The sequence below is a fragment of the Schistocerca serialis genome, chromosome 3, assembly GCF_023864345.2.
Source record: "Schistocerca serialis cubense isolate TAMUIC-IGC-003099 chromosome 3, iqSchSeri2.2, whole genome shotgun sequence".
Classification (NCBI taxonomy): Eukaryota; Metazoa; Arthropoda; class Insecta; order Orthoptera; family Acrididae; genus Schistocerca; species Schistocerca serialis.
Genome location: NC_064640.1, coordinates 376,594,052 through 376,617,426, shown reverse-complemented (window position 1 = coordinate 376,617,426; position 23,375 = coordinate 376,594,052). Strand labels below are relative to the sequence as shown.

The window sequence follows — 23,375 nt, the reverse complement described above, 5'->3', positions numbered from 1 at the left end:
TGTTAGGATTCCATCGCTCGCTTTCAACGGAGTTACCAGCATAATGATATCTTCTCGTGTAATTTCCTAGATGGTTACTCGCTAAGTGGTATGTCTTTCTGTACCCCACACAGACTAAGTAGTTGCTTGATAGTGTCATTTCTTCCTGGTACTGTATCCTGAATCAACATATTAATGTTTCGTCTACTTGACCGCTATTCATCTGTACGTACCGAACTCTGGTCCATAACAACGACACATGTTCGTCAACTGTTCCAACAGCGAATGTCATTTAAAAGAACAGTAACAGAGAAAATTAGTGTGCACAGATCATACCAGTTTAAAGTCTGCCATCTTAGTAAGTACTTAGTGGCACTCCTTAGGACACTTTCTATCGTATGGTCCATTGAGGGCATATAGAATACAAAACTTCAATATTTTCGCAAAATCAGATATTCAGTCACAATATAAACACAATACAGTTTAATTCAATACAATTCCAATAAGAATATGAATCATAGCATAATTAAAAGTTCATCAAGTTATCGAAATCTTCTCTTTAGGAATCTGATCAAAGATGCTTATCATTCTTCAAAAGGTGAAAACATTTGGCCGTATTCATTGCCATCTCTGGTCCAGTTTAGTGTATACTGTGAGTTGGTCTGCAACTCACATGATTGTTAAACGTTTTCCTTAATACTATGTTCATCACACATGTAACTTTATATTTACAAAATTTTAGCAGTGTTCCAAATTTCTGTAATCATTTCAATAAATAAATGCTGATGAGTTGAAAATCTTCTAAACATTTGTGTACTACATATCAATTTGGTAGCAATGCTATAGATAAAAAGATACTCTGTATTGATCTATGAACCGCTCGATGTATTGCAATTGTACTTAATCGGTGTGTTCAGTACTGCACAATGTCAAAAGAGCTCAGAACCTTGTAGCGTCAGAGTACATTACACAATTTCACACGAGAAATCGTGTGCAAAATAGCATTTCATTTCACATCGGCAGTTGAACTTTTTCTTGCAAAATTCTTTTACACAGTACTGCCAGTGACACATCAGTCGATTAGGTTTTGAGGTGACATATCGTACTAATTCCTTGTTAGTACTGCCTCTGGAGTCATACAGCTGGCTTTCTTTTTATGGCTTTTTGAATCACTGTTTCGTGCTAATCAATTCCAGCGATATTCTCGTTAGCGGAGGATATACTTCACTATCAGAGAACTTTGTAGGTAGGGAAACTACAGCTATGAGTAATCATGTTGGGTTCAGCTGTATTTGCTCAATGCCGGTTTCATGGCACTAAAAGCTACAGCTTCAAGTGAACATCTGCATAACAATAAAACCAAAAGGAATAACAACCCTGAGGTATTCCACTGATATGATAAGTGTTTAACATTATTTTAAGATTTTTAAAAAAAATTAAAAGCTATTAAAAACCCAACATGACTTCGCTAACAACTCATGAAGTATATGCTCATAGATCTTCTAGTGATTACGCTACCCTGCCAGCTGCAGGATTATGTCTAATTACAGTATTGCCGACTATGTAGGTTGAAATATCTGGTTTGTGGTGTATCACACACCAAATATCTTATCCGATTCGTAGTGTTACTGTTAACAAATGAGCACGAAATACACACTATAGCACTAAGGAAAACAGATTGAGCACTTATTGTTGTTCGAAGAACTGCTCAATCATTTGAGGTAGCGTCGGCTGCACACAATTTCCGGCGACGGCTTCGAAGTAGCTATTACCCAGCAACGGTGTTTTCATCAATCAACGGTTGAAGACATTTCATTTTCCAATGTAGACACACCTTCATTGATCAACAATGCGATGTAATTAGGCGATTTTATTTATTTGTGACTCTGCGGACAGTCTGGCCTATTTTAAAACGATTTTCGCATTAAAAATGCATCTATCACAGCCGTGAGATGAGACCCAAAACCCATATTACACGCTGACTGTAAACATTTCACTTCAGACAAACCGGAAGAAAAAAGGAAACCTGGAGCAGAAGTTATACCCTCAGAATTATGAAGCCACTGGGGTAATAGGTCATACAAAAATGATTCCATCTGGCATGAAAGAAATACCTTCAGACTTCAAGAAGAATATAATAGCCCCATTTTCAAAAAATGCGAGTTCCAACAGAAGCGAATGTTAACGAACTATCAGTGTAATAACTCATGGTTACAAAATACTGATATAAACAGTTTGCAGAAGAATGTAAAGCAGACAGAGGCCGCCGCGTTGAAGATACATTTGGATTACACAGAAATGTAGGAACACACAAGGCAATACTGATCCTAAAACATATCCTACGGAACAAACCGAAGAAAGCAAACCTTGTTTCATGGCGTTTGCAAATTTAGAGAATGGTTTGAAAATACTGAATGGCCTACAGTCTTTGAAATTCTTAAGGACTAAGGAACGAACAGATGATTATCTATAATTTTACAAAAACTAGACTGCAGTTATTAGTGTCGAAGGACACGAAAGGGAAGCAGTACTTGAGAAGGGAGTAAGGCAGAGCTATAGTTTATCCGCGATGTTATTCAGTCTGAACTATGAGCTCGCAGTGAAGGAAACTAAAGAGAAATTTGGAAAGGAAAATTAATTTCAGAGAGAAGAAATGAAAACTTTGATGATTGCCGATCTACATTTTCCGTTTTATCGTTTTGTGGGAGGTTTCAGCGAGAAAAAGTTCCTTAAAAGTTTTCTGTAAGTCGCTAAGTGCACTCATTCTCAAATACTGCATGAATATAGTCTTGGTAACGAATGCGTCGTGAGTTGCCTCAAGAGATATACACATTACCTAACTATAATGCATTGACGGAAAAAATCGCAGCACCAAAAAAATAATTAATGTAATGAAATTTAGGGAATACATTTGTCTACATGACATATTTAAGTGATTAACACTGCAAGATCACAGGTTAATGTAAACGCAAGGTAAGCCACTGTAAAAGGGGGACGCTGGTACATTAATATCCGGTATAAATGCCAGAATGTTGAATGAAAACATGCAAGGATGCATGCATTGTGTTGTAAAGATGCCGACATCAGTTTGCGGAATGGAGTTCCATGCCTGGAGCACTTACTGGGTCAATATAGGGACGGATAAATCTGTTTATGAATGACGCTGGAGTTAGTCGTACGATGATGTCCTACATGTGCTTGATTGGAGACAGATACGGCGATCTAACAGGCCAAAAAAACATGTCGACATTCTGTAGAGCATGCTGGGTTGCAACAGTGGTATGTGGGCAAGCACTATCCTTGTGTAAAACATCCCCTGTAATGCTCTTCATAAACGGCAGCACAACGCAAACAGGTTGGTTGCAGGCCCTGACCTGACCTCTTCCTAACTAACGCACAGCCATCATTATTGGCACCAAGGCAATAACAACTTCCATCAGAAAACACGACAGACCTCCACCCTGATCTCCAATGAGCTCTCGTTTGACACCACTAAAGGCGCAAGCGGCGGTGGTTTGGGGTTAGTGGAATGAAGGTTACAGGGCTTCTGGCTCGGAGCTGTCCTTGAAGTAACCTACTTGTAACACTCTGTTGTGTCACTGTGGTGCAAACTGCCGCTCATATTGCTGCTGCATATGTAGTAGGATCCGCAAGAGCCATACGCCGAACACGACGGCTTCCCTCTCGGTATTGCCACGCGGTCGTTAGGAGCCTGGTCTTCTACGACCGTACATTCTCGTGACAACCGCTACCAGCAGTCACGTACAGTGGCTACATTCCTGCCAGGTCTTTGTGCCATACCACAGAAGGAACATCCAGCTTCTTGTAGTTCTATTACACGACCTCGTTCAAACTCGGTGAGGTTTTGGTAATGGCGCCTTTCTCGCCTTAAAGGCATTCTTGACTAACATCAACTCACCACGTCCAGTCTCAAAGGTAACTAATGCCCACAACCGTTGCAGGGTGTATTTAAAGCAAATCTGATTTGCATCCTCATAGTGGCGCTACAAGAGCACTCCTATGCGACTGGCGCAAAATGTGAATAGACATGGTCTTTCAGAAGTAGAAACACGCCTACCAACTTTCGTTTATGTCGCAAAACTCCTTCTTGGTGATGTGCTTTATTTTGCGTCAGTGTACTTGTCTTGCTATATTAAATTTTTAACACAAAATTATACCTCTTAGTGAGTACTCTTCATACACCGCAACTGTTTAAACTATATAACCTATACATATAGGGAAGCGGCAAGCAGGAAACAAAATAAAAAGTTTGCTTGCTTCGTAATGGGTAGTGCTGAACCATAATTCAAATATCAAATTTCTTATGTGGATGCTAAATAGGTGATCGCCTGGGAAACAGGCAACCGGCACTGCCGTCGTGCGTGTCGTGTGATCTGGTATCCTTGCTTATTATGAGCAAGTACCCCATTTCATTGACATTTTTGTCATATCAAACGGCGGCTACGTTTGCTATTTGTTTCAACTGTGTTGGTTAGTTTACACAGCAGACAGTTCTTCACTAGGTGTATAATGGACTGAAAAACAAGGGACCGACTGTCACCGACTCACGTATGGTGAAATAATTTGTAATATATCGGTTGCAAGTCGTTGATGGATCTTCTCACGTGTGGATTCTAGCAGCTTTTTCACTGTTCGTGTCAATACTTTGCAAACGCGACCTATTAAAATGATGATTCGGTAATACTACCACCTGTCAGCAGCTCGCTTCTTTGAAATTGGAATATTAAATTCTTCTTCAGGTCTGAAGATATTTTCCCTGTATCTATATCTTGCTCACAAGGTGGAACAGATTTGTCATAACTGGCTCTGCCAGTGGTCGCAGTAACTCCGAGGAAATGTCGTTTACTCCAAGGGCATTGTTTCCACTAAGGTCTTCCAGTGCTCTCTCAAACTCTTCTCGTAGTATCATATCTCCCATGCCATTTTCACTTACATCCTCTTCTCTTTCTGTAATATTGTCCTCAATTTTGCTTACCTATGTAGACCCTCTATACATTCCTTCCCTCTTTCAGTTTTCCCTTCTTCGCTTAGTACTAGCTTACCGTTTGAGCTCTTGATATTCATACAGTCGCTTCTTTTATCTCCAAAAGCCTCTTGAATATTCCTATAGGTGAATTTTATCTTTCACCAATTCATGCTTGTTTCTACAGCCTTACTGTTGTCTTTTAGAGATTTTGCAACTTCTGTCAATAAGTTTTTGACGTCTGTATTCCTTTCCACATGCTTCGTTAGCTACATTTTTACATTTTGTATTTTCGTCAATTAAATTCATAATGTCTTGTATTATACAAGGATTCCTACTACGCGTGGTTGTTTTACCTACGCGATCCTCTCCTGTTTTCGTTAGTTCATTTCTCAAAGTTACCCATTTGCCTTCTATTGTACCCCTTTCCCCATTTTCAGTCTAACGTCGCGTAATGCTGCTAGTGAAACCCTCAACAACCTCTAGTTCTTTTAATTTAGCCGGATCCTGCCTTCTGAAAATCCTACCTTTTTGCAATTTCTTTAGATTTAATCTGCGGTTTGAAACCAATAAACTATGGTCCGAGTCGACATTCGTCCCTGGAAGCGTCTCACAGCTTAAAATCTCATTTCTAAATCCGTGCCTTATCATCACATAACCAATCTGAAACCGTCTTCCCCACGTCTCTTCCACGTGTACAGCCTTCTTTTATGATTCATAAACCTAGTGTTAGTGAAGATTAAATAGTGCTCCGTGCAAAATTCCACCGGGCACGTCCCTCTTTCATTCGTCTCCGCAGTCTGTGTTCTCCTACTATTTTTCCTTCTTTTCCTTTTTCCACTACTGAATTACAGTCAGCCATCCCAGTTAAACTTTCGCCTCCCTTAACTATCTAAATAATTTCATTTATCTTATACATTCTTTCAATGTCTGTGTCATCTGAGGAGCTAGTTGGCATATAAACTTGTATTACTGTATTGGCGTCGTGTCTATCTTGGCTACGATAATGCGTTCTATGATGCTGTTCATAGAATCTTGATCGCATTTCTATTCCTGATTATTAAGCATACCCCCAACATTATCGATGTTTGATTTTTTGTTGATAACTTTATGCTGACATGACCGCAAGCCTTGTTCTTCTTGCCACCACACTTCACTAATTACCACTATATCTAACTTTTGGTTAAATTCTCCAAGCTGTCCACCAGATTAAGACAGCTAAGTTTCCGCGTTCCGACGCATATAATTCCGGTTTGCTTTCCGTGATGACTACTTCCTCCTAAGTTGTCTCCTCCGCTTGGAGATCCAAACGGTGGACTAATGTACCTCCAGTACATCTTAGCCAAGAGAATGACGTCATCCTAGAGGCATACAGTAGAGCTGTCCTCGAGGAAAAAATAGCGACTGGAGTTTCCCCTTGTTTTTAGCCGTTTGCAGTACCAGCATAACAATGTTTTCCAATGTTAAAAGGCCAGATCAGTCAATCATCCAGACCATTGGCCCTGCAACTCCTAGAAAGGCTTCTGTCCTCCTTCAGGAACCACAGGTTAGTCTCATTTCTCTGCTGTTATGGTTGCACCTACAGTACTGCTGTTTACATCGTTTAGGCATGCAAGCCATCCCACCTCGGAAAGGTGCATGGTTCATGAGAAGATAAAGTAAACAAAATAGAAATTTATGAAACTCGATTTTTTACATATTCCGCACATATATCACTAACAACAAATTGATTGCATGCAATTGGATCAAAAATCAAACCAATTCTTTGGTTGCCTACGTGTCCAGGCCAGTAAGTGAGACAGGCTGCCAGGATATCAGTCCGTAAGACATGAACGGCAGTATTGTGTGCTGCATAACTATCAGCCTCCTCCCACCATCCCCCCTCCCCCCCTCTTCGCTTCCCACAAAATACAGTATGAACCATAGCTGCAACTTACTACCTTACTGGTGAAGATAGAACTCATTTCCGTCTGGGGTACGTTCTACTGTTGTACAAAGTGATATTTTAATTTTTATTGCACTCTTGGTATGCCATATTACGACATGTATTTGTACAGAAAGTATTTTCGTGTGGCTTAAACGAATTGGTTTTACTAATGACGTCTGAAACTTTTGTTCTAGATCGCTTTATACGAAAATCTGATGAGCATTATTGTCACAAACAGAATCGCCAGTGTATAAATTTACAAAGTAATTGACGTTTATTAAGTTCAAAAAAGGCGACTCTTCCTTTAACCGAGAATACTTTCCGGGTCTAAAAATCGAATGTCGTTCAAAGCTGACACTATTTTGGTCAGTAGCTGATCACAGACACATTTTCTGATGTTAATCTGGTATTCTTCTTTGATGGGCTAGGTAGACGCTTGGTTTCCCAGTAAATATGCAGGTATCGTGGAATATTAAGGCCCAGTTCCTCTATGTACTAGAGGATAACCTCGAATATTTCAGGTAAACAGATAAAGACATTAATAAATCATAGAACGATTCTATAATCAGTTTTTCAATTTTTATTATTTAAGAAAGTGCAAATACTATTTGTAATCGATCAAAATACTTGTAGAGTACATATAGCATGTTAAATTCGATGGACATTTATAACATTGCCGTATGTCTATTCTGTTTTGCCTTCTAAAACGAATTAAATTTCCATATCACTTCAACACAAAAAACTTTATAAGTTTCCACTTTATCAACCATTTTGAAGATAAAAGGGAACGGGAGAGCGGTGTGCTGACCACATACCCCTCCGTATCCACATCCAGTGACGCCCATCGGCTGAGGATGACACGGTGGTCGGAAGGTACCGTTGGGCCTTCCGAGGCCTTTTTGTACAGAGTTTAGTTTATATCTAGCTAATGGAGTTCATGAAGAGCCTACGATGCGCCACTAATCTTCGAGGGATACCTGGATCTAATCGAGACTACTTGTCTTACTTAGGGTTCCTATAATGATGCCAAGGTTCATTCCTTGCTCAAGCCATGCAACATACGCTAAAATTCCGTAGCTAAAGACGTAGCTGACAATGGTATGTTCGAGCAAAAAGGAATGTTTAACTATACAACTACATACAAATAAATGTACCTTTGGGTGGAAAGAACATATACAGAATGTCACTGTTAGAAACTTGTATTATTTTCGAAAATGAATTACGGTAATAGAACTTTTAATTTAGTGCCCTACAACTTTTACTGAAGCCATTATTTCTATTTATCTTACATTTTATTGACTCGCACTAAATAGCTAATGTCTATGATTTCAGGGACTTGTCAAGGAATGCGCTCACGTTGGAAGGTGAGAAATTTCCCGAGCTACCTCGACTGAAACTTCTGTGAGTACAAAAATCAATACATTCAATGCAGACAAGTAATTATTTGTTTTTATGTTAGTAACTCTTTAACGTGACACAAATATAAAAAATATTACGTTACAATTGACATATGGGTCTCCCAAGAACAAATTGTGTGCTACTATAGTATGCAATAAATTAAATCACTCTTTCCGTAAATTATGCTTCTTACAGGAATTCCAAATCAGAATTAAGAGATCTTGTCAGACAAATGACATGGACGTATACCAAAGGATAAGTTGGTATTTTTGATCAGCTTTGTTTCTAACACTACAAACTAGAGTGTGTGTGTGTGTGTGTGTGTGCGTGTGTGTGTGTGTGTGTGTGTGTGTGTGTGTTTTAAATAGGTGAAGCTTCAAGCGACTTCTACATTCAAAATCGATGATAGAGGGAATAATTTGAGAAAGCTTGCCACTTTGAATGGAAAAGTATGGTTTGGCTAGAAGACAGAGTTTCAATATTTTCTGATAAGAGAAGGTATTAAAACAAATATAGGAAGCAAAGGTTCTCTCCTAGTCTTGGATATTGGATCAGGCCGGTCGTTAATTTTGTTGAATGATTTGTACCAGAGATAACGGAGGTCTCCATCAGATAAAGCAAAAAATTACTTATCCGCTTCAAAAACGAAATAGGCCACAAAAAGTACAATTGATCCACTTGCGTCATTTTGTCAGGTATGTTAGAAATTTTCTCTTTCATTATGTTTGTTCTTATTTAAGCAAGTTACATTATTCCATTATAACGTCCCTAACATTTTCACAATGTTTATAAGAAGAATGCGTTTCCAGGTGTATTAAAAACAGCTGTCGGCTTGTTCGTATAATTATATTTTTCTAGTCGGTATAGGGTTATCGAAGATGTAGCAAGAGTGCCCAGTGGTAGACAACCAGAAAGCACACACACGTGGTATGGTGCCGTAATCCCCACTGCATTATCAGCGTGAAGCATATAGAGAAGACAGAGTTTTTTTCCGCCACACTCTGTGTGGCTTTCGTGTCCCTCTACAGTATATTGTTCGCCTATCTGCGGCTGGCTAGGTGTGTATGTAAATAGCGAACACTACACGTTTGATCTTCAGCCACTCACCCCTTCTGTTATTACCTTAACATTCATTTCGCAAGAATTTTCTGGTCCCAGTTCACCTTCAAGAGGTTTAGTATTGAAGTGGCACCTGTACGATTCTATGTGCATCATATCACAGAATGTGCGCCATTTCTAGCAGCAGTTTATCGTTAGTCGCTGAAACAACGAAGCGTTCCGAGAGACTGAAAAGAGTGCTTTATTGTTTTTCTTTTTTCCAAGGAGACTTTTCGAGCATCTACATCTACATCTACATCTACATGATTACTCTGCAATTCACGTTTAAGTGCTTGGCAGAGGGTTCATCGAACCTCAATCATACTATCTCCCTACCATTCCACTCCCGAACAGCGCGCGGGAAAAACGAACACCTAAACCTTTCTGTTCGAGCTCTGATTTCTCTTATTTTATTTTTATGATCATTCCTACCTATGTAGGTTGGGCTCAACAAAATATTTTCGCATTCGGAAGAGAAAGTTGGTGACTGAAATTTCGTAAATAGATCTCGCCGCGACGAAAAACGTCTTTGCTTTAATGACTTCCATCCCAACTCGCGTATCATATCTGCCACACTCTCTCCCCTATTACGTGATAATACAAAACGAGCTGCCCTTTTTTGCACCCTTTCGATGTCCTCCGTCAATCCCACCTGGTACGGATCCCACACCGCGCAGCAATATTCTAACAGAGGACGAACGAGTGTAGTGTAAGCTGTCTCTTTAGTGGACTTGTTGCATCTTCTAAGTGTCCTGCCAATGAAACACAACCTTTGGCTCGCCTTCCCCACAATATTATCTATGTGGTCTTTCCAACTGAAGTTGTTCGTAATTTTAACACCCAGGTATTTAGTTGAATTGACAGCCTTGAGAATTGTACTATTTATCGAGCAATCGAATTCCAACGGATTTCTTTTGGAACTCATATGGATCCCGTCACACTTTTCGTTATTTAGCGTCAACTGCCGCCTGCCACACGACACAGCAATCTTTTCTAAATCGCTTTGCAACTGATACTGGTCTTCGGATGACCTTACTAGACGGTAAATTACAGCATCATCTGCGAACAACCTAAGAGAACTGCTCAGATTGTCACCCAGGTCATTTACATAGATCAGGAACAGCAGAGGTCCCAGGACGCTTCCCTGGGGAACACCTGATATCACTTCAGTTTTACTCGATGATTTGCCGTCTATTACTACGAACTGCGACCTTCCTCACAGGAAATCACGAATCCAGTCGCACAACTGAGACGATACCCCATAGACAAGCAGCTTGATTAGAAGTCGCTTGTGAGGAACGGTGTCAAAAGCATTCCGGAAATCTAGAAATACGGAATCAACTTGAGATCCCCTGTCGATAGCGGCCATTACTTCGTGCGAATAATGAGCTAGCTGCGTTAAACAAGAAAGATGTTTTCTGAAACCATGCTGATTACGTATCAATAGATCGTTCCCTTCGAGGTGATTCATAATGTTTGAATACAGTATATGCTCCAAAACCCTACTGCAAACCGACGTCAATGATATAGGTCTGCAGTTCGATGGATTACTGCTACTACCCTTCTTAAACACTGGTGCGACCTGCGCAATTTTCCAATTTGTAGGTACAGATCTATCGGTGAGCGAGCGGTTGTATATGATTGCTAAGTAGGGAGCTATTGTATCAGCGTAATCTGAAAGGAACCTAATCGGTATACAATCTGGACCTGAAGACTTGCCCGTATCAAGCGATTTGAGTTGCTTCGCAATCCCTAAGGTATCTACTTCTAAGAAACTCATGCTAGCAGCTGTTCGTGTTTCAAATTCTGTAATATTCCATCGTCTTCCCTGGTGAAGGAATTTCGGAAAACTGCGTTCAATAACTCCGCTTTAGCGGCACAGTCGTCGGTAACAGTACCATCGGCACTGCGCAGCGAAGGTATTGACTGCGTCTTGCCGCTTGTGTACTTTACATACGACCAGAGTTTCTTCGGATTTTCTACCAAATTTCGAAACAATGTTTCGTTGTGGAACCTATTAAAGGCATCTCGCATTGAAGTCCGTGCCAAATTTCGAGCGTCTGTAAATTTTAGCCAATCTTCGGGATTTCGCGTTCTTTTGAACTTCGCATGCTTTTTCCGTTGCCTCTGCAACAGCGTTCGGACCTTTTCTGTGTACCATGGGGGATCAGTTCCATCTGTTACCAATTTATGACGTATGAATCTCTCAATTGCTGTTGATACTATATCTTTGAATTTGAGCCACATCTCGTTTACATTTGCATAGTCAGTTCGGAAGGAATGGAGATTGTCTCTTAGGAAGGCTTCTAGTGACACTTTATCCGCTTTTTTAAATAAAATTATTTTGCTTTTGTTTCCTGTGGATTTGGAAGAAACGGTATTGAGCCTAGCTACAACGATCTTGTGATCACTAATCCCTGTATCAGTCATGATGCTCTCTATTAGCTCTGGATTGTTTGTAGCTAAGAGGTCAAGTGTGTTTTCGCAACTATTTACAATTCGCGTGGGTTCGTGGACTAACTGCTCGAAATAATTTTCGGAGAAAGCATTTAGGACAATCTCGTAAGACGTTTTCTGCCTACCACCGGTTTTGAACAACTATTTTTGCCAACATTTCGAGGGAAGGTTGAAGTTCCCACGAACTATAACCTTATGAGTTGGGTATTTATTTGTTACGAGACTCAAATTTTCTCTGAACTGTTCAGCAACTATATCATCGGAGTCTGGGGGTCGGTAGAAGGAGCCAATTATTAACTTAGTTCGGCTGCTAAGTATAACCTTCACCCATACCAATTCGCACGGAGTATCTACTTCGACTTCACTACAAGATAAACCACTACTGACAGACACAAACACTCCACCACCAATTCTGCCTAATCTATCTATCCTGAACACCGTCTGAGACTTCGTAAAAATTTCTGCAGAACTTATTTCAGGCTTTAGCCAGCTTTCTGTATCTATAACGATTTCAGCTTCTGTACTTTCTATTAGCGTTTGAAGCTCAGGGACTTTCCCAGCACAACTACAACAATTTACAACTACAATTCCGACTGTTCCTTGATCCAAGCACGTCCTGTATTTGCCATGCACTCTTTGAGATTGCAGCCCACCCCGTACTTTCCCGAGGCCTTCTAACCTAAAAAAACCACCCAGTCCACGCCACACAGCCTCCGCTACCCGTGTAGCCGCCAGCTGAGTGTAGTGAACTCCTGACCTATTCAGCTGAGCCCGAAACCCCATCACCCTATGGCGCAAGTCAAGGAATCTGCAGCCAACACGGTCGCAAAACCGTCTGAGCCTCTGATTCAGACCCTCCACCCGGCTCTGCACCAAAGGTCCGCAGTCGGTTCTGTCAACGATGCTGCAGATGCGTACAGCTGAGCCTATCACACATGTTACTCTATTACAAGGCTATGAAATACGTATTTTGCTAGGCATTATGATCGTTTGGAGACGTAACATCTCTTCTGTAGGTCTGAACATGTATTTTGTTAACAGCAGTCGCTCACACGATGCAGAAAACAACAGATAGCTGCTCCCAAATTCATGCAGTGTTTCTTTAATTTCTGTAGATATTCGTTACAGTTCTGTACTGTCACTAGTGAACAAAATACGTGCGTAATAAATGTCGAACTAGCTTTGGGATTAGATGGATAATGTCCAGTGTCCAGTGTCTTATCAAAAGTATGCGGAAATTGGAAATTTGCGGTAAGGACTATGGGACCAATCTCCTTAGGGCATCGGTCCCTGGGCTTACGCACTACTTAATCTAACTTATCCTAAGTACAACACACACACCCATGCCCGAGGTAGGACTCGAACTTCCGACGGGGAAGCTGCGCGAACCATGACAAGACCCCTAGACCGCACGGCTATCCCGAGCGGCAAATGTATACCCTTATACAATGCAGAAATAACCATAGATACCACGTGGGGTGGACCGGCCAATATGAGAATAAAGGGAGGCTGGGAGTATTGTGTCGTCAGTAGAAAAGCAGTAACAACAAAAAGGGTCGGCCAGTGGCTCAGAACAGGTACTAGCCATTAGATGCCAGTTAAATTAGAATCCTTCCAAAGCTGCCCAAGTCGACTCCTGATGATGTGGAAACGCGAGCGAACAGCCACAGCTAAGCCAAGTCAGAGCAGACCTGATGTACCGTCGGGACAGAGATAGTCGAGCATTGTCGAGGGTCGTTATAAAAAAATCGCATGAAATCAGCGGAACGAATCACTCGCGAATTCTAAAGTGCTACCAGAAGTCCAACTAGCACAATGACTGTGCACAGGGAGATAAGGGAGATAAGAAGAGTGGGATACAGTGGTCGAACTTGTATGCCACACATTTCTGTAGTCAATGCTAATCGATGCGTGAGGTGGTGTACAGACTGTGGATGACTGGGAATAAGTGATTTCGAGTGATGAATCACTCCATGACATGTGGCAATCCGATGTAAGGATTTGGGTTTGGTGATTGTCTGGAGAACAATGCCTGTCATCTCCTGCAGTACCAATAGCGAGACGGAATGACGGTATAAGGATATTTTTCATCGTAAGGGCGTGATCTCTGTATTGCGTTCAAGAAAACGCTAATTGTGGAAAGATATGAACGCATTTTTGACTGTTGTGTACTGCGTATTGTAGAGGAATACTTCTAAGATGATGACTGATAATATCGGCATTACAATGAACCCCGTCATAAAGCAGCAATAGTGAGACAAAAGTTTGTGGACAATAACATTTCTGAAATGGACTGGTGTGCCCAGAGTCTCTACTTGAACCCAGTGCGACACCTTTGGCATACGTCAGACCAGAATTTTATTTGGAGGAAGGAATATTTTTTTATGTGGCAATGCTCTTAGGTGATTTTAGATGTAAGATTTATACTGAAATATGCACCTGTTTTAAGAACATACTTTGTACACTTGGAATCATTTTATGGACTAAAATAACTAATTACGAAGTATTCTGTATGGTGACCAGTAGCAAGATGATCATTCAATAATTACCAAGCCAAATGACAACAATAATATGCAATTATACAGTGGAATATACCGAACCAACGATATCCGTGTATTCTTATGGCCACGAGCTGTTACGCAGTGCTACATGGACTTACTCATATTTTCATAGTGATGCGCAACAGTTGGCAGCACTTCCGTGTGATGTAAAGGTTCATCATTTGGAAATGTGTACGTCAAGTATCTATTAGGAAAAAATACTTTTGTTACTGGTAAAACAAAGTAAAGATTGATGTACACAATTGTAACCAGAGGGCTCAAAAATGGCTCTGAGCACTATGCGACTTAACTTCTGAGGTCATCAGTCGCCTAGAACTTAGAACTAATTAAACCTAACTAACCTAAGGACATCACACACATCCATGCCCGAGGCAGGATTCGAACCTGCGACCGTAACGGTCACGCGGTTCCAGACTGAAGCGCCTTTAACCGCACGGCCACACCGGCCGGCTGTAACCAGAGGGTCTGAAAGACTTAATGTCCACTAATAGCTATCGGGACACTTTTGATCAAAGAGTGTGCTAACAGATAGTTTCCAGCACGTCTTTTTTAATGGGATGAAATCGTCAGATATGAAAGTAACTTCAGGCATGCTGCAAGAAACTGCTACTATATCTATACTGACGGAAAAAATTGCAACACCGGGAAAGAGTTGTACGACATAAACAGAAGTTAGTAGGCGTGTTTCTACATCTGAAAGATGTACGGTTTCGGATGCAGAGAATTTGCCTAAGGAACTTGCACGTTTAAGGACGGTGTTCAGAGACAATGGATACTCGAACCAGCAAATTAACAGGGCCTTCTCAACTAGAGCCAGGAACCGGGAAGTGGATAAAGAGGAGAACGCTCCAGCCAAGTCCCTAGCTTTTCTTCCTTCGTTGGAAATATCTCCTTCAAGATAGCGAGGATTAGTAATACTTTTCATGTGAAAGTGGTTTTTCGTCCGCCTTCTAAGATTTCGGGTCTGCTGAGATCGGTGAAGGATTTGTTACTGCGGAAGGCGGGAATTTACAAAATACCGTGTCAATGTGGTATGGCCTATATAGGACAGGCAACGAATACAGTGGAAGAGCGTTGTTCAGAATATGAACGCCGTACTCGCCTACTGCAGCCCAGTAAGTCCGCAGTTGCGGAACATTGTATTTCTAACGGACATTCAATGGAGTACGACAAAACTTCGATTTTGGCCACAGCAACATCTTTTTGGACCTCCATTATCAGAGAATCCGTTGAAATACACATTTCGGGAAATATAAAGAACAGTGACAGTGGTTACAAATTGAATAACGCATGAAATCCCGTCATCTCCGAAATTTGCTCGAGATGAAGACGCCAGAAGACTTCGATAGCTGCGGCCAGCGACAATATCGACGGCAGCTGAGTACTGCAGTTCCACCAGCGACGGCGCTGTCGCTGGGCGGTGTGGCCCTTCTGCCTCAGCGACTGCAACGAATGCGCGGCAGAACCATCAGCGCATTATGTAAGACGGAGCGGAGAACGTCTTCGTCAGTCCTCGTTCGGCTCACCTGAAGATGGCTGGCAGTCGTCCAGCCAAAATATCTTACAATGAAGTTTACGACGACCGGCCGCAAGCCTGAAATCTTTTTGAAAAGATGATGTTTATTCAAATTTCGCACCAGTCGCATAAGAATAGCACTAGTAGCGCCAGTGTGAGGATGCACATCATGTTTGCTTTAAATACACGCTGCACTATTCGTGAGCGTTATGTACGTTTGAGACTGGACGTAGTGAGTTGATGTTAGTCAAGAATGCCTTTAAGGCAACAAATACGCCATTATCAACACCTCACTGAGTTTGTACGAGGTCGTGTAACAGGGCTACGAGAAGCTGGATGTTCCTTCTGCGATACTGCAGAAAAACTTGGCAGGAACGTAGCCACTGTACATGACTACTGGCAGCGGTGGTCACGAGACTGTACGGTCGCAAGAAGACCGGCCTCCTTACGGCCACGTGGCACTACCGAGAGGGAAGACCATCGTGTTCGGCGTATGGCCCTGGCGTACCGTACTGCACCTACAGCAGCAATCTGAGCAGCAGTCGGCACCACAGTGATTCAATGAACTGTTAAAAACCGATTACTTCAAAGACAGCTCCGACTCAGGCTCTCCAAAGCGTGGTATCCACTGACCCCAAACCACAGCAATTTGCGATTCCATTTCAGTGCTGTTGAGCGAGAACACATTAGATGGCAGGGTGTAGGTCTGTTGTATTTTCTGATAAAATTCTGTTCTGCCTGCGTGTCAGTGTTGGCCCTGTGCTGGTTAGAAAGCATTAACCATCCCTGTATTAACCGACCATGTGGAACAGGCATGGGACTTCAACCCACGAACTGTCACCTTCACTTGTACAACACAATGCATGTACGTTTGAGTGCATGCGTTCAATATTGTCATGGCTACACCGGTTATTAATGTACCAGCGTTTCACATTTGCAATGCCTTATCTCGCACTTATATTAACCTGTTGTCTTGCAATGTTAATCACTTAAACATGTTACCTAAACAAATGTATTCCAAAAATTTTATTACTCTACATTAATTATTTTTTGGTGTTGTGATTCTTTGGGTCAGTGTATAAACGACCTGGTGGGTAACTCCGTAAGTTCCGTGAGGCTTTTCGCCAAAGGTTGTTGTGATGAGGATGATGGCGTTGTGTATACTGTACAGTTAAGAGGCAACGCCAATTAACTGAAGCGTAAATTTGGTAGAGCTGCACAAGATCGATACTTGCTTCTGGAAATGGAAGCTGATCTTACATAAAGCGCTGTAACGTATTGCTGATAAATGGACAATAAACCGTTATTGTTTGATTCCACGATTGACGATTAATCAATGTATATAGTAACAACCGAAAAAAATACAGTAATAAGCATCGGGAGCTTCCAAATAGGTAACAAAAACCCAAAAAATAGCTCTAGGGAAAGCTGGTGTCAGGCATAGTTTCACTGAAAAAATCTTAGGAAGTGAAACGCCCGGGAAGTATGACCGTTTAGCATTTTTACAATTATAACATGTCCAAATTTGTTGCACAACCTGACTAAAAGATAGGATCGGTTGATAAGTAATATTCTGAGACGTCTAGAGATCTCCACTTTAGTACTGGAAGGAAGTGTGGGGGTAAAAGTTGTAGAGGGAGACCAAGAAGTGAGTAGAGTAAGCAGATTCGGAAGGATGTAAGCTGTAGTTCTTATTCGGAGATGAAGACGGTTGCGGAGGATAGAATAGCATGGAGAGCTGCATCAAACTAGTCCTTGGACTGAAGACCACAACCACAACAACAACATGTATACAAGACGATCTGTGTATCGCAGAGATCCGCACCATTTTTAACCATCACAAAGTGTCGTTTGAGGCAGAAGTGCACAGTGTATGCCACTGATGATTTGGCTATATGTCCGAATACCTGTCAGGCAAACAAATGGCTGGCTCTGAGCACTATGGGACTTAACATCTGTGGTCATCAGTCCCCTAGAACTTAGAACTACTTAAACCTAACTAACCTAAGGACATCACACACATCCATGCCCGAGGCAGGATTCGAACCTGCGACCGTAGCAGTCGTGCGGTCCCGGACTGTGCGCCTGAACCGCTAGACCACCGCGGCCGGCGGCAAACAAATACTTCTGAAGGTCGTGCCGTTCAGTAAGATGTCCTGTATCAAATGAACCAGAGCCACGAAAGTGATATTTTACGAAAGGACTACTCAAACAAATTCCTCATTATGGAACATCTGTCTGTGAGCCATATAAAGTAGGATGAATATAGGTGACAGAAATAATCAATATGAGAGCGTCGAGATTCGTCACAGTATAGTTTTGTAAACGCGAGAGCGTCAAAGCGAGTCTTATTAAAACCCAGTGGCAGGAGCTACATAAGAGAAATTGTGCATCATGAGGAAGTTTTTGTTGGAATTATGAGAGCATTAGTGCTAAGAAGAGATCGGCAACACTGTGGTTACATCTCACGAAACTGCAAAGACGAGAAAATCAGAAAATTCGAGCTCGTTCAGAGCTTTGCTGACAGTTCTTCTCGCCAAGGACCATTTCAGAATGGATCAAGAAAAGGGGAAAATTACAGTGGTACACGATACATCTACAGGCACGCACAGTACAGTGACCTGCAGAGTATAAATGAAGACGCTGAAGTGTATGAAATAGTCGACGCGGGACATACATCAGATGACCGAGTGCGGTAGATTGTAATCATGATTTAACAACGAGAAGGTTTTGTGCAAAAAGCCTGTCGCATTCTTAAATTTAAATGAAACGCAAACGTGGAAACAAAAATCTCGATAATGTTTGAAGATTATAAAAATAAATTAAGGAACTATTTTGTAAAAGGAAATAGACGAGAAGCGGCTTAGACTATAAAAATAAAATTCTTTCGGAGATTTGACCAACGTGGGAAGCGGACCGCATGTGGAGAGGAAGATATGCACGCTCGGATGTACGTTAGCCTTTTATTGCACTCGAATTACGTTCACCTTTATAGCCTGGTGACTGTTCCGGCCGATTATTACTATTCGTTGCAGGCAACTGTCATGAGTTGCCGAAATCGATCGTTACGCCGTTCACAGCAAACAGTACTGCTTTTAATTGAACATTTCCGCTGCTTCAGACATGTGACGTCCTAACATTTTGACACTCTCTTTCATCCGTAGATGAAACTCCACAAGGTAATGCTCTCCTGCCATTGGGAACAACGCATTTCTACTGCTGTTTTAATCAAACACCTGACACACGTATGAGCATCCACAAGCCGTTGTAGTGATGTGAAATTCTGGTGATTTGTCGCTTCATAATCACGTCGGTGCAGGCCATAAACAAAGGCAAAATCAGCAGCTCTCGGATTTGCAGCTCAAAGACTATGTTTGATATAAAATACACTCATTCTCAGAAAAAAAACACAAAACCTTGAACGACTAGAGATAGGATGTTCATATTCACAGGACATGTACATTAGTATGTCCTGCAGAAATGATTAGCATTTGAACCATGTCGGCCGTAGCTTCGAGGTCAACATCGATATCGTGGTGCAACACCACCTACCGGTAAAATGTGTTTGCGGCTCTTGTTGTCGCTATAAACCGAAGGTAATGGATCACTGCGACTTGAGTAGACGTGTAGGATGCCTCGCAAACGCATACGAGCACCGTACCGTCAAATGAGTGAGCTTGAAAGAGGGCGCGTTATTGATATGAGAGAATGTGATGGAACCATCGGGTAAATTGCTGCACGTGTGGGGCGAAGTGTTTCGGCAGTGCGACGGGTGTTTGCCGAATCGTTCAGGGAAGTCCGTAGAACACGACGAGATGCGTCAGGTCCCACTACCCATGCCACCCCGGGAGAAGATCGACTCCTCGTTTGAATGAGATTGCAAAAAAGACCTGCATCCTACTTGGCTCTGGCGCAACAGTGGAACAGTTGAACACATTGTACGCTATCGGGGGAGACAGTCCGTCGCCGTTTATTACGGCAAGGGTTACGTGCGCGTCGTACACTTATCCGCCTACCTTTGACGAATGTGCAGAAACATGCTAGACGGCAACGGTGTATGGAACGACGTCACTGGAGACGGGAATAGCATCAGGTAATGTTCTCAGACGAATCCAGGTTCTCTTTGTTTAAAAATGATGCCCGCATTTTGTTTCGCCGCAGACAGGGCGAGCGGCATCACAGTGATTGCATTCGCACAAGACGTACAGCGCCAACTCAAGGCCTTGTGGTGTGGGATGCTGCACTGCGATGAGTGTGGGCTAATTGAATGACATCCTGCAACCCGTAGCCATACCCTTTCTGCACAACACAACAGACGCCATTTTTCAGCAAGACAATGCACAACCACATGTTGCTACACGAAAACGTGTCTTCTTGGTGTCACATGATGTCAGCTTCTTGCTCTGGTCCGCCAGAGAACCAGACTTGTCTCCAATCGAAAATGTGTGGAATATTGTGAAACAACGGGAGCCTCGCTGTGACCCAGTGCCAACCACCACAGATGAACCAAGTGAATGCAGCATGGATGACTATGCCACAGGACACCATTCGCACATTGTCACGCGTTCGATGCCATCACGCATGGGACAAGTTACGAGGGCCCACAGCGGACGCTGGGCCTACAAGGCAACAGGACACATGCTGAACCGAGGTGACTGAAATGTTAATCATTTCTACAGAACACACTAATGTACACGTCATGTAAATATGAACGTCCTATCTCTAGTCGTACAAAGCGTTCTGCTTTTTCCTGAACGTGGGTTTAAAATTGTATTTGATATTTTTTTCCATTTTAGGTCAAAGAAATTTATGCTACGTTAATCCTGCAAGTAGGATCAGTCCTTCAAATGCATTGTGAAATATTTACGAAATGCTAATTTACGGCTGCCATATCGTATTTTTTGGACCCAAAACTACTTCGCACAGACTTTTCTTTAGCTAAAATGTAGATGACCGTTACAGGGCCCCAAATCTGCTGAAGGAAGTGAATGTTCTAACAGTACGTGATTCAGATCTCTCGGTTTACTCATTTTTAAAGTAAAGTCCCTTTGTGGATAAGTACATTGATCTGACGAAAGAGCCAAGAGAGTCGGTCCACAAGATCTAGTGTGAACTGTTGACCGGCGTTCCATCAATAATAAGATAAAAGCAAACAAAATAAGATAAATTCTTTTGAAATATAAGTCTAAACGTTACTGAAAAATTTGTTTTCGTATTTGATATTGCTCAGCGTAATTAGTGCAGCACCTGTTTTACCAAGGAACTCTCATGGTTGAATTATGATACAAGAAGTACCGTATTTTTTTCTTTATTACACTATAGTATCAGCTATTTCACATATTTCCCACCGTGGATTATTCGGTACTATACTATGCATTTTCGTTGTGATTTCATTTGTTGTTAAAGTTCAGGGACATTCTTCGTGTGCATTAGTTTCAACGGAGGTAGGGCGACGTCTGAATTCAGCAAACCATTTCTACTGTAAATCAAGAAACAGAATCATAATTTACTTTCTCCTTCACTTGATTTAGGGTACTGGATAACGAGGAACTATTAAAGAGACACTTCATTGTTATCAACGCAATTTCTGTGGCAGGTCGGAAGCTTTTTACCTTACTCTCGAGAAAAATGGTTCAAATGGCTCTGAGCACTATGGGACTTAACTTCTGAGGTCATCAGTCCCCTAGAACTTAGAACTACTTAAACCTAACTAACCTAAGGACATCACACACATCCATGCCCGAGGCAGGATTCGAACCTGCGACCGTAGCGGCCGCTCGGTTCCAGACTGTAGCGCCTAGAACCGCTCGGCCACCCCGGCCGGCCTCGAGAAAATATTACATTATTGTGATATGCAGCAAGCGCCTGGATTACTGCAGACCATTGACAACACGGCTAACCGAAAAAATGGATTATCCAAAATACATGTTTTTTACTCTAAACTCCTATTTAGTGTGTTTGTAAGAAATGCTACATGTCACATATGAAAGCTCACTACATTACTTACGCGTTACTCGACTGAAGCGATGGGGTGGAAATATTGGAAGTTTAGCTCGTAGGGTAAGGACTACATAATTATACGGATAGGAAATTGGCAGTGGTTATGTTAAAAGTGCTGAATCACCGCTTTTACCTGAAGATGAAATAGGAAACAATAGAAAAATTTCCAGGAACGTCCAACGGTGGACTTGGGAGTCTGTTGTTAAAATACGATTCACATACAAAACAGTAAATTGTAAACGATAATATTAGTTCTAATTCTTTTTCGTTTTTAATTTTCTAAAATCACTGAACTGTACACGTATAATCAGCAAGCCTCACAATCCGAACCCGAATAACATGCAGTTTGCTGTTCTATAATACACGACCGTAGATATTCAACCATGTAAATGATCAAGTTACTCATATAAGTTACTTGTAATTCTTGCTGCAGCAAAACAGTCGGTTTCATTTCTATTTCTTGGGCACTGTTTTCGCGTCCTTTTCTTTATCGGAGCACAACTGAACGACTGTTCAGAAATTCCTTCTCCATGAAAAGGCTGCTCATTTAGTGAAAAATTATCTGGCAAGTAAAGGCTGAATGAGGCGTCTAGCGACTCCCATCCTGCAGCTCTTGTTTCTTCCGTCGTTAGCAAGCGAAGTGACGCGGGGGCCGTGGCACTTGCTGTAATTGAGATTGTTATATCCGAATTTATTCCTAGATACAGAGCAAGCAAAGCTCTGAGTGCCGCAAGAACTGCTTTGCAGCAAATCTTTTATTGTCCAAATACGGACATTCAGGCTCGTGAACTTCAGAGATAGACGTCATTTTTGACAACCTGCAATGTCTCCTATTTCTTTAATCCACCTTTCAAATGACTTACCGTATAATGGGTTACAGACATTTATAAGTTTTTAATGATCCTTCAACCTGCAGGTCATTAGGTGAGTAATACACTTCAAATAACATACTACATCATAGGCTATAGATACTTGTATATTTCTGATTTCCCTTTAATCTGCAGGTCTTTAGGCAAATATACACAGCAGAGAAAGAGATATATTGTTGAAGGTGATAGGGTTACACAGTGTGTTCCAGATTAAATTCTATTTTGTAATCACCTGTTACGCATAGGTATTAAAATTATTTATTTAAAATTATAATTGGCCAGTGATAATGCCAAGAGTTGTACTTGAAATATATCGTGACAAGGCACGAAAACATTTCTCCCTTTACTCTTTGGTAATTTTATTAGTTGAATTAAGACTGAAAATTTCTTTAACAATAATGCTCCATTAATTCAGTTTAGCATGTTAGTGGATGACACGTATGCAGGTAATGTACAACCGTGAACAATGCGGCAATTTCACAAGGAGACACCTAAAAAAAATTACAGTTTTAAACTACGATAAGGCCACCAGTGTGCTGATAATTTTTTCTCACAAATTTTTCAATGCTTTAGGAAAATGAAAAAG

At 41.5% G+C, this 23,375-nt stretch overlaps 1 protein-coding gene across 1 annotated transcript in view; it reads left to right on the top strand.

The window, feature by feature from the left end:
- Positions 1–23,375, top strand: part of LOC126471615 (relaxin receptor 1) — a 752,030-nt gene that overhangs the window by 472,686 nt on the left and 255,969 nt on the right. Inside the window, exon 8 of the mRNA XM_050099855.1 lies at positions 8,223–8,291. Coding sequence (XP_049955812.1) covers positions 8,223–8,291 — 69 coding nt within the window. The remainder of the gene's footprint in view (positions 1–8,222; positions 8,292–23,375) is intronic.